Source organism: Ahaetulla prasina, chromosome 3 (genome assembly GCF_028640845.1).
Source record: "Ahaetulla prasina isolate Xishuangbanna chromosome 3, ASM2864084v1, whole genome shotgun sequence".
Taxonomy (NCBI): domain Eukaryota; kingdom Metazoa; phylum Chordata; class Lepidosauria; order Squamata; family Colubridae; genus Ahaetulla; species Ahaetulla prasina.
In genome coordinates this window covers 187,397,562-187,409,863 of record NC_080541.1, presented here as the reverse complement: position 1 = coordinate 187,409,863, position 12,302 = coordinate 187,397,562, and the positions used below count along the sequence as shown (strand labels likewise).

The 12,302-nt window shown below is 37.4% G+C and overlaps 2 protein-coding genes across 4 annotated transcripts in view; both read left to right on the top strand.

Moving 5' to 3' along the window:
* The first annotated feature begins 612 nt into the window (after positions 1-612).
* TMEM9 (transmembrane protein 9) lies at positions 613-11,338 on the top strand. Of its 3 annotated transcripts, none has more exons than XM_058178440.1 (6): positions 613-675; positions 4,907-5,001; positions 6,556-6,647; positions 6,983-7,091; positions 7,690-7,821; positions 9,624-11,338. In XM_058178440.1, exons 2-6 carry the CDS (start codon positions 4,936-4,938, stop codon positions 9,771-9,773), a joined length of 549 nt encoding a protein of 182 aa, XP_058034423.1. In that variant the 5' UTR covers positions 613-675; positions 4,907-4,935; the 3' UTR covers positions 9,774-11,338. The 3 variants fall into 3 exon arrangements, with proteins under 3 accessions (XP_058034423.1, XP_058034424.1, XP_058034425.1); XM_058178441.1 differs by lacking the exon at positions 613-675 and adding an exon at positions 685-892; XM_058178442.1 differs by lacking the exon at positions 613-675 and adding an exon at positions 700-844.
* Positions 646-12,302, top strand: part of LOC131196044 (proton-transporting V-type ATPase complex assembly regulator TMEM9-like) — a 32,500-nt gene continuing 20,843 nt past the window's right edge. The window contains exon 1 of the mRNA XM_058178448.1: positions 646-675. The gene's annotated coding sequence lies outside the window, so the exon portion shown is untranslated. The remainder of the gene's footprint in view (positions 676-12,302) is intronic.

Here is a 12,302-nt window from a genome sequence, read left to right as displayed (position 1 = left end):
CAACCTTTGATACATGTAAAACAATCCGAAATTCCAAGCACCTCTTTACAGGCAATGAAAAGCTATTTACTAAATCTGCACTACTATTAACCTCATCGTTCCCATCACCAATCTCTTTCCACTTATGACTATATGACTGTAACTTTGTTGCTGGTAATCCTTATGATTTATATTGATATATTGACCATCATTTGTGTTGGAAATGTTGTACTTTGATGAAAGTATCTTTTCTTTTATGTACACTGAGAGCATATGCACCAAGACAAATTCCTTGTGTGTCCAATCACACTTGGCCAATAAAAAATTCTATTCTATTCTATTCTATTCTATTCTATTCTATTCTATTCTATTCTATTCTATTCTATTCTAGCACTGAAGTTATTCTCCAAATTGTTTGAGCAAACGACATTGCGTCTCTCTTAACCCCACATCCCGAGGAACAGCTACGCAGCCTTTTCGCCTCTCCTACTTTAACATTTTGCAGTCCACCCTGGAATCCACAGAGCGCTGTCATGACTTTTTTTTCTTGTTAATAAAAGACTAGAAAATTATTAATAGCCCCTTAAATCGCGGCAGCCGCTCTGGTTGGTTTGTAGCAACGTCTACTATGGTGATGTCAGCAGGAAATCACAGCGAAAGGCGGATCCGACCGTTTCTAGGAGCCGGCGCTGCTAGGTGAGTCTCTTGTTCCGTCGCCAATAGCATAAAAACCCCGATGTTGGTTGAGGGAAAACGGGGACCAGTTTCCTTAGCTTGTGGTACTGTGGGTGTAGCGAAGCTTGGAAGAATCCGATCTCTGCCCGTGATCTGCGTGTTTCTCTGGTGGCTCGTGTCCTGAAAAATGGTATGCTTTGAAAGGGAATTTAAAGCCTCAGAAGAAGGTGATCGGCAGGTGGGTAGTAGCTATGAACTGCTGCCGTTCCTTCAGGAGTTGCAGCAAAAGGCACCCTTATTTAATTAGGGGTGTTTTTCATCCTGACCTATATACAATCTCTTCACCTTTTCATTTACATAAAAAACAATCCAAATTCTGCGGAATGAAGAAAAATTAAGTCCGTTGCAGAGGTATGACATGCACACTTTTATGGGAGATGGAGAGGAGGTGGAAATTATAGTTGGCCATCGAAGTTGGACACTTTGGGAAATCTGGCCATTGTGCAAGAGAGCTTCCTGTCTCTTTCCCTTCTGTTTATGCTTTTTCCTTTTCCCCCTGAGGAGGGGGAAATGCCTCTTCTTCATTTTCCTTCCCTTTAAATTTGGAGTACTCTACACCAGGGGTCTCCAACCTTGGTCCCTTTAAGACTTGTGGACTTGATGAACGTATCTTTTCTTTTATGTACACTGAGAGCATATGCACCAAAACAAATTCCTTGTGTGTCCAATCACACTTGGCCAATAAAAATTCTATTCTATTCTATTCTATTCAATTCCTAGAGTTCCTCAGCCAGCTTTGCTGACTCTGGGAGTTGAAGTCCACAAGTCTTAAAGGGACCAAGGTTGGAGACCCCTGCTCTACACCACAAAGAGGAAGAAGAATGTAAACTTTATCAGATGCTTAAGAAAATTGCTTTAGTGAAGAATATGGAGATTTTAAGTTATCCAGGCCATGGTTGTCCCAAAGGTGCTTTTTCAAAAGACAACTGGACTTCCTTTGTTTTTCCTTGAATATGTTTCCTTTCTCATCCAAGAAACTTCAGAACTGAAGAAGCTTCTTGGATGAGAAGTGAAACATCTTCAGGAGAAAGAAAGAAAGTCCAGTTGCCTTTTGAAAAAGCACCTTTGGGGTTTTAAGGAGATGTCTGTTAATGGATACTCCATTCTTATCACATGATCTACCCAGTTTCTCAAGACATCTCTTAAAAATGATTGGAGTAGGTGTGTATCTTCAGTCCCTGCACAGACCCATTCCTCTTCAGTTTGAGCTTGACTTAAAATATAGACTCAAACTATAACTGTTTCATTTCCAAATCAATAACTGCATGTGAGATTCAGGAAAGTTTTTCCAACTTAGGTTGTGTGGCTAAACATAGTCCTCGACTTACAACTATTTGTTTAGTGTCAGTTCGAAGTTACAACAGCACTGAAAATGTGAATTATGTCTGGTTTTCATACTTATGATGGTTGTAGCATCCCCACAGTCACATAATCAAAATTTGGGTGCTTGTCCACTGGCATGTATTTCTGATAACTGCACTGTTCCAGAGTTATGTGGTCACTATTTGTAACCTTCCCAGCTAGCTTCCAACAAACAAAAGACAATGGGGGAAACCAGATTTGCCTAATGACTGTATAATTCACTTTAGCTATAGTGATTTGCCTTAACAACTGTGGCAAAAAGTTGGTAAAATGGGGCAAATAATCATTTAACAATTGCCTCGCTTAGCAATGAAAATGTTGCACTCAGTTGTGGTTGTAAGTCAAGGACTACTTACATGATTAATTTCTAATTTGGTGACTTCTTGAATTTGTGTAGAAATTGGAATACATTTAAAACTATCATCTTAGACCAAAGCTTTATGAATTAATGTAGATGTTTTTCATCCGCATTATCTTTCTTATCCGATTGTGATAAGATTGTATTTATATAATACATACGTTGAGCTATAGCACATTTGATTCAAAGACAGAAAAACTGGTAGTAAAAAACGGAATTTGTTCACAACTTTTAAAACTAAAGGGATTTTTTTTCTGGGATTGTATGACAGCTGTGGAGTGATACTGGGCAATGAGCAGAATTTAAATAACATAAAAACAATTATAATCATTACAAAAATTAAAATACAAAGCACTTAAGAAGCAGCAAACCCAAATCATTAACACAACTGAGTGCATATTTTCAGTCACTCCTTTCTCCTTTTCTTAAGATAAGAGACTTAGTTACCCAATAACTAATCCATTTTAGTTTTTTCCTGGTTACAATACCTAATAACTTGAATAATACAACTATGCTTTACTTCCCATATCTTAAATTGGGAGTAGCCAAGAGAGAGATGGAAGGAGGAGCTGAGAAACTCCTGAAGTCAGGCCTTTCCTATTCATGACATAGTTCCCCAGTTGGTGGAGGCATTCCCTGCTGGCTGGGGACATGCTAGAAGGGGATAGCAATAACACTTACACTTATATACCACTTCAGAGTGCTTTACAGCCCCCTCTAAGCAGTTTACAGAATCAGCATATTGCCCCCAGCAATCTGGGTCCTCATTTTACCGACCTGGATGGCAGCAAAGCTGAGATTGGCAATAAGGACAGCAAGATTTATACTGGCATTCTATGCCAGCTCAGAGATGGCTAAGTAACACTTCAACACAGTATTCTGGAAAGACGTTATTACTGGGTTCTCTGGAAATGTTGAAATATCCATGGTTAGTATAAGCATAGGTTTGTGTATCTTACTTTTGTATTTTTTCCCCCAAAAAACCAATCAGTTTATATGGTTGCTCATCAAATACATGAATGGGTAGCTAGCTATCAGTATTAAAAAGTAAATAAAATAAGTAAATTACAGTATACAAAAAATTAAAACACAAAGCAGCTAGATAAAAAAATCACAATGTAACCAATCTTGATAATTCGTGCATCAGTTTCTGTGAAATTTGACAAGCTTCATCTCTTCATAATAATGCAGCTTTTCTGTGAATTTCATTTCATTCCCATTCTGAAGAACATAAACAAAAAATCAATATGTGCCATTCTTCATTTATGTTTTTTCCAGATAGGGTAATTACAGTATGAGACTAGAACTTTGGTTTTCATATTTATCCAGCCAAATTGGGTACAAATTTCAAAGCATTCTCTGGACTGTCACAAGATAGAATGATGTTAAAATGGCTTGGATAGCTAGCCGTGATGTCAGAATGGCTTGGTTAGACCTCATAGCGCTAGAAAGAATATAGCTGGAAACTTCTAAATTCTGTGCAACAAGTATTTCCCAGTGGGAAATATAGCAGTGAGTTTGATAATTGGAAGATTGCACTGACAATCAAAAAAGAGTCTACAGATTGCATAAGTAGTGGGGTTCATTATATACAGCCTCTATTCCAGGCGACATTATTCAATTGTTACGGCACTGCACACAGGAGGGAAGCATGGCACTAACCATCATCACTTTGTCTTATGAAGAAGTATATACCAGGCACTGCATAGGAAGGGGAAGATTATTTTGGAATCTTTACATTTATGCAAAATCTTATCCAAATACTGTTGAAGGGTAATTTATTAAGTATGTATGTATGCATTAGATACGCTTCAGAAGTTTTATCAAACTCAGTATGATTCCTTTGAGTTCCTCTTAAGATTCAGAGCTTCTCGGGCATCCAGGAATAACTTGGACAAATCTTACATAAGTACAATCTGCTCCAGCAGGCTTTCGTAGCTCTCAAGAGAGTTTCCTGATAAATCGATTGATGTTTGCCCTGGATCCCCCAGAGTATAAACTGAGAGCAATTTGAGATGTAACAGAACAGAAAATGAACCCAGTAGTATAATCTCTGCTGGGCCCTTTTGTACATCTTTTGTAGAAAATCTAATCTAGTTGCAGAAAAGCACAAGGTGTAACATATGGTAAAATGGTAATATGTAATGAGCTATATTTAAAATCTAATGCAAGACCGATGCTACTGAAATTGTTTCCTTTGCATAAGGAATAGAAAAAGGCTGATTTTTCTCTTCTCTTTTACACACACTACAAGTTCTTGTGCAACCTTCATATCTGTTGTGAACTATTGGCTTTTGATACATGATTTTATTGCTTCAGGTTTTCAGGCCCTAAAAGGAGGAGGTCTCGTCAAAATTATACATATCTTGTGGAAACCAGCTTATCACATTCTACCAGATGAGTTGTGATATCTAAATGTCTATAATGTTACAAAAAATGGCTGATTTCTGTTGTTTTCCCTCCACCCTGCAGGTAATGTTCATTTACACGTCTGAGAAATCATGAAATCGGTGTCACTTGCAGCCATTTTTTGGTGTATCCTAATACCATCATTTGAGACCAGCAAGGTGAGGGAGGACAATAGGAAGAAAAAAATAGTTTATAATTAAATTAAATTTTTGTGTATGGATTAATTTCTACACATGAACCCGAATTCATTTACTTAGTGTAATTTTTTTGATATCTGAATATTGTCTGCAATCTTTCACTCTATTTTCTTTGATAAACACAATTATCTCAGTATTCATATATACAGTGCTCTTCATTGTATCATATAGTTTATCAGCCAACAACATAATATTATTAAATACAAATGTACATCTATGTTCATGGCCCCAATCATCATATCTCTAATGTCACCACAAACTTTCCTTATCCATTTCTTTCATAAATACATTAAACAATCAAGATGTCATACAAGGAGATCTCTATCCTTATCTTATTCCCTGTTCAGTATTTAACCATTCACTAAACATTCTATTTATTCTCACACAGGTTTTAATTCCACTATATGCCAATCTTATTGCCCTCAGCAATTAACATTTAATTTTATATGCTGGATGGGGAACAGTGGGCTGAAACCGATTCCTGGAAAGATCAAATGACTCTGGGTTTGGGGGTTCTTTGGTCCATGGAGAATTGCCATTTCTGGTCTTGGAAGGGGTGGCACTGCCACGGAAAGATCCAATGTGTAATCTGGAAGTTCTTCTGGACTCACAACTGCTCAAGAAGCAGGTAGCAGTCATGGCCAGGGCTTTTATGCAGCTATGGCTTGTGCATCAGTTATCCTCTTTCCTGGACCAACGATCCATCTTCAGTTAATCAAACCCTAGTAACTTCCTGTCTTCAACTATTTTAATACCCTGTACATGGGGTTGGCCTTGAAAAGAATCTGGAAGCTCCAATTGGTTCAAAATGCAGTGAACCATGTTGTTTTGTGCAGATGTAGATGTGCACAGATGGCATCTCTCCTGTGGAAGCTTCATTGGCTACTGATCTGCTTCTGGGTACAATTCAAGATTCTGGTTGTCACCTTCAAAACCCCCACATGACTTGGGGATAGGTTATCAGAAGGACCGTCTCTTCCTGGTTAACATCCATCTGACCTACCAGAGCTGAAGTCAGCAAATGTGGGTCCCCTCTCCTAAGGAGGTACATCTGGCGGGGCCCAGAAGAACGGCCTTCTTTGTGGTGGTTCCCTCTTTTTAGAGCATCCCTGTGGAGATTAGAGTGGCCTTCACTTTGACATTCTTTTGCAGGGCCCTGAAGACCTGGTTTTGCCAAAGGGCCTGGGGAACCCAGAGTGGGCTTATTTGATTGATTGTTGGTATTGTTTTTTTATTTTTTTTGATATTGAATATTTATTTTTGTAAGCTGTCCAGAGTTGCTGAGAGTGAGTAGACAGCCATACAAATTTTCTTAAATAAATAAATAAATATTACTGAAGTAAAACTTAACAGTTGTAACAACCAAGATGTAGTTCAAAAAAATATCAAGGATCACAGGTTCTCCAGCACAATATAACATGACTGGAAAGAGTATCGTTAACAACTTTGCAATGAGGCAAAACTATTGGTCACACATATTGCTTATTCTACTTGTATCCTATTTTTCTTCTATAGACATTTGAAGACATCCGCTGCAAGTGTGTCTGCCCACCATATCGGAATATAACAGGACAGATTTACAAGAACAATGTATCGCAGAAAGATTGGTGAGGCAAATTTCAGAAAAGATTCTCAAAGCTCATAGAATGTTTGCAAGATGTGATTGTTCTAAAAAGCTGGTTTTAAAACTGGTCTTCAGTATAGGAAGACGGTGAAATGAACTAGTCTCATGCTTTCTGTCTGATCAATTGGATACTTTCATCCTGTACATTTTATCTATTTGTATATCTGTCAAGGGAATTAACTTAGTGATGTAGTAGCAGTCTCAAAATTATCCAGCTAAATGTAACATTAAACTCTGTATCCTTGAAAACAGGTGAACTTCCATATGATAAAAGGTTTTTGATGCCCGTTGTTGCTTCTTTTTTTCTCACAACTACAGTAACTGCTTGCATATAGTGGACCCTATGCCAGTGCCAGGACATGATGTTGAGGCATATTGCCTGTTGTGTGAGTGCAAGTATGAAGAACGAAGCACCACGACCATCAAGGTAAAATACCAACCTGTCTCTTACACCAACTTTCTCTGTTGTCATTGTATAGAAGTAAGAATTTTGGCTGTTGACAACCGTCAAGGAAACTAAAAAGAGAATTGAAAATATACTCACAAGGAAATTAGCATTGTGAGATTGTGGCAAGACAAGAGTGTCTACATAGGTAGTTCTCCTGATTAGTGTTTCTCATTACCTTGTAGTGAAAGCTGTATTTGAGAATCATATCTTAGATTTCTCCTTAAGAGATCAAGGAAATAATTTTAGTCATATTTTGGTTATGTACTGTATATAAATGTTTGGTTTTGAACTGTTTAACTTTGCTCGGAAAGATGTTATTTTCTTCATCCTTTTTTAAATCCGACGTCTTCATACAATGCAGAATTTCGAATCTGTATAACTGCATATACTTCCAGCAGATTGAAAAGGCATCAGACTGGGGAAATCCAACATGGTATCTTTGTCCATATTTTGATCTTATCCTTTCTAGCACTGGTAATTTTTTAGCTGATTTCCCTATTACAATATAGATGTTGATGCTTTGTTCAAAATACGTTCTTTTATCCAAGATCTTTGATGACATTTTGTGTTCATGTAGATTATCATCATCATTTATCTCTCGGTGATTGGAGCTCTTCTACTCTACATGGTCTTTTTAATGGTAGTTGACCCTTTTATTCGCAAACCAGATGCCTATACTCAGCCCCTGCACAATGAAGAAGAGTCAGAGGTGAGTTTGATGCTCTTTAAACAGGTTTTCTTTTTCCATTTGGACTACCTGAATCTGGTGTCTTCCGTACATTGCTTCCCACAATCCCCCACTTAATAGATTGTGGGAATTAAAAGCTAATCATTTTGGAAAGCCTGAGATTCTGGAAGGCTTGCCAATAATCAGATCTTTAAATCCATATGTTCAGCAGTGGAGATTTCTACATACCAATCACTTTACAGAACAAAGTGATTGGTATGTAGAAACCTCCACGTATGCTTATTCACTTATTTACATATTTATTCACATAACGTTTTCTGTATGCACAATGATGGAAGCCTTCCCACACACAGAGGGTACTTTGTTCAGCATACAGCCCTTTCCCTCTAGATACTCTTCTCCCCAATGCACACACATCTTCATCCTTTCCAGACAGCATAATGCCTGAAGAGGGTTTAAGATATGGCGCAAAATCTGTTTCTATAATCAGCACTCAGAACTAACATTTCCAAGCTGAAACACTGCAGATAAGTTGAGTGTGCAGCTTTCTGAAGTCTAGAGGTGATTGCGTTAGAGAAGGCACCTTTAAACAATTAGTGACATAAAGGCAGGGGTGAACTGCTCCCGGCTCGGACCAGATCGGCCAATCTAGTAGCGATGGCGGCGGGTGTTTCGGAGAACTGGTAGCAAAAATCCTTGCCCCCCCCATCCCCCGCCCATGCTTGCCGGTTCTATTAAAAAATGCTTTTAAAAGGTAAAAAAGAGGCTCTGACGATCACAGCTGAGCCGTGTGATTGTCAAGTCTTTTTTTTTTACTTTTAAAAGCATTTTTACAACCTATTTGGTGAAATAGGTTGTAAAAAAATGCTTTTAAAAGGTTAAAAAAAGACTCCGACGATCACAGCTGAGCCGTGCGATCAAGTCTTTTTTTTTACTTTTAAAAGCATTTTTTACAACCTATTCAGCCAAATAGGTTGTAAAAGAAATGCTTTCAAAAATGAAAAAGATTGTGCGCCACAGCTGATCACAACCCCCCACACATCCCTGCGTGCTATTCTGCTTATCCCATGCCTTTTTTTGGCTTGCACTGTGCATGCGCACGCACCTCACATGGTAGTAAACTGGTTCAGATTTCACCACTGCATAAAGGAATTGGATTTCTTTCTAGGATCTCATTTTAGATTGTGGATTGCATCTTTGAAGTTCACGCACATTAAATATGAGCACATTTTGTTTTGAAGAAAATATTTTAAAATCCCGTTAACTATGTTTCCTGAGACAACACAATTCACATTAAGCCAACAAAACCAAAGGATTTTATTTTGTATTTCATTCATTCATTTGAATTAGAACGCTGAAGCAGTATCTAAAATAAGGCTGTTAAATTTGTCTGAACTACAGCTCATTATGATAAAGAGAGAAAGCTGGGAATTATATTTCAGAAATATCTCCTGCTTCTGCTTTAAATATGGCAACAATGCAATATAATATGATTATATTGATTATGGAAATTTATATTTTTGGTAGACAGAATGTTACCCGGCCATTTCATTGTAATTCCTTTGCATTTGTTTTTATAGAAGGTAACTAACCATTCTTCATAATCCAAAACATACTGAAGTAATATAGCTACCTTGAGAGATTTTCTGTCATTAATGATGAGCAGTTTAACCTTGCTATTTTCACAGTGTGTATGAATATAATATCCCTGTCCATTCGATTTAAAAAATATTTTGATTTGTCTTTATAGCCCAAGGTGGAGCATTACTACTGCGCATTTGAAATGCTTTTTCTTTGAGATGTTTCTCCTTCTGTTACTGCAGGAACCTTGTTCCTTGACAGCCATACGTCCTTCAGCCAGTGCCAGAACAAATACAGTGCTGGAGAGAGTGGAAGGAGCCCAGGAAAGGTGGAAGCGTCAGGTGCAGGAACAGCGGAAGACTGTGTTTGATCGGCACAAGATGCTAAGCTAGACCTTTTATTTTAGGTGTGAGCTGCAGCTGCTGGTTAGCTAGGCAAAATTTTGTTCGCCAATACAGACCCCCAAATCTGTAGTTTAAATATCTTGCACCTGCTGTTTCTGATTGGGTTTGCTTGTTGTCCTCCTCAGTCTACCCAAGAGAATATGCTGCATTTGAAGCAAGTTGCTGGTTGCACGTTCCATCTATGAGGGCTGCCACTTGCTTTATTTGTTGCCGTAAGGAAAAAAATAACTCTAGGATAACTAAAAGTGAGAAACAATTGCAACTTTGGGTTCTATAATCTGCCAAGCATTGGTCTGGTTTGGTGATAAAAATGTGGCATGCATTTGTTCATTATTGCTTACTAACCTGTGGCTTGGCTTTTAGCTCAAGTTGGATGTATTAATGGAATGAGAACAGCAACATCCTTTTCATTCCATTGACTGTATGCCGATATATGATCCTTCACTGTTGCAAAATACCTACAGAGAAGTGGCTTGGATCTATGTGTAACATGCTAGTTTGAAAAGTTGGCACTAAAGATAGAAATGCAATAAGGGAAATTAACTCAGCAAAAAGGAGTTATTGTATTTGGCTCATAAATTCTTACAGATTCTTCCTTCAAGATTTTTTTCAGGATAGTTAACTTTACACCAAAGAAATATGGATAGATTTTTTTAGCGCTATCATAATTAATGTTAAGCCATGGTTAACCCATCACAAGTATGAGTTCTATGCTTCCCAGTCTCCTAAAGGGATCAAACCAAGAAGCTTGTGGGTGCCTGTTTCACATGCAGATTTTTAAACAATCAAGAGGTTATACAGATTCTTGTATTTCTTTGCTTTGGAGACAGTTTAATTATTGCCTAGATTATATCTCAATTTTCAAAGTACAATGAACAGATGAAGCCATTGTTGTTCATACAATTTCATATGCAAACAAAGTTTGCTCATACAAAGTTCATATGCACATGTTTACTATCGAAAATCCTTTGCTTCAAGAGTTATCTGCACAGGAAGGAAACTGCATTATTTAGCGCAAAGGAAATTGCCCTTCTATATGTGGCAGTTTATCCCAGTATGTAGAACTGGATTCTACTATCAAAGGACATTTATAGAAATATAGCCTTAGATTTTAATATCAGTTCAAAGAGTGACATGCAACATGCAAAATAAAATTTAACTTGACTTAATGGAAAATTTCCTGCATGCATTTGGATATGGCCTACGTGGTCATAATTGTTTTACAATACATCAACCAACCGCTTGCCCAAATGTATGGGACATCACATTGAAATTTGTTTTGATGGTACTTGTAGCAGCCAGATTTATGCCACCAATTAAGGGGAAGTAGTATTAACAGTATGTAATGGTGAAATGTAATGTTGAATTGGTTGCTCAGATGCAAAAGACACTACCAAGAGATCTTGAAGGTCAGACAGTATTTTTTCCGCATGCAGAAATATTTATGTATTAAATGATCTACTTTATTTCTTAAAATATCTCTGGCAGATTGGATCAGTCTTTGTTACTATGCAGCATCTGTTCATTAAATAAAGTATGTACAATATCACAGATGTCAGGCATGAGTCAATAACTTTTTGGCAGAAAGGGATATCAATTACTCAAGGGTTCAGAGAATGCATAAAAATGGAGTCTAAATTCATAAAATAAATGCCATACCATATGTGGGGGCTGCTGAAATCCAGTAAATATTGCAAGCCATTAAGTGTTCTCTGTATCTCTTTGTTGTTTCTATAAGCATCTATATTTCATTGCCCAATTATGTCTGATGATATATCTCAACAGCTGGTTACTAAGCACAGAACTGCAAAAAAAAATATATCCATGGTTTACATGGAAGTATGTGGCAAGGGATTTGACTTTCTTTACTGAAAGCATTTATAAGCCATTTTTCATTCAAATATTCAACATGATGTACAAAAATAAATCAGCAACAAAAAAGTAGACTGAATAACAGTGTCCTAATACGTCAGAAATTACATCTGATAAAACAAGACCTCTAAAATCATCATACTAACAAGATTAACATAAATTCTAATGTGAACAAATAATGTGTTCTACAACACTTTTGCATCCCATTCTAAAGGAGATAAATTAATGTAACAGTAAGAGTTGGAAGGGACCTTGGAGGTCATCTAGTCCAACCCCCTGCTCACACAGGTGACGTATACTAGGGATTCGAACCATTGACCTTTCTTATCAACAAGCTCAGCATCTTAGCCACTGAGCCACCTAGGGAGCTATCTAATGGTAATGTTGGAAAAACAACAGAAGCTACTTTTTAAAAACTTTTTATTACCTCTTTTCATTTCTTTTAAGCTGGCACTTCTAAATATAACCTTGGTGTTGTATGCCCAAAAGTGATTTTAGCTAGCTAAAAAACTACTCATGGGGATGCCAACCAAAGACATATATTCTAGGTCAATATTAACTACAGTTAGGAGATGTGAAAAGAAGTCTGAAGCCTGAACCTCCTAGAACCACCTCAGTGCATGACTTAAAAATCAGTAGAATCAT

Excerpts from the sequence above, each read along its gene's own strand:
- TMEM9 (XM_058178440.1), top strand. The coding sequence starts at position 4,936 with ATGAAATCGGTGTCACTTGCAGCCATTTTTTGGTGTATCCTAATACCA. Across the intron at positions 5,002-6,555 it reads CATCATTTGAGACCAGCAAG|ACATTTGAAGACATCCGCTG; the intron begins GTGAGGGAGGAC and ends TTTCTTCTATAG. Across the intron at positions 7,822-9,623 it reads ACAATGAAGAAGAGTCAGAG|GAACCTTGTTCCTTGACAGC; the intron begins GTGAGTTTGATG and ends CTGTTACTGCAG.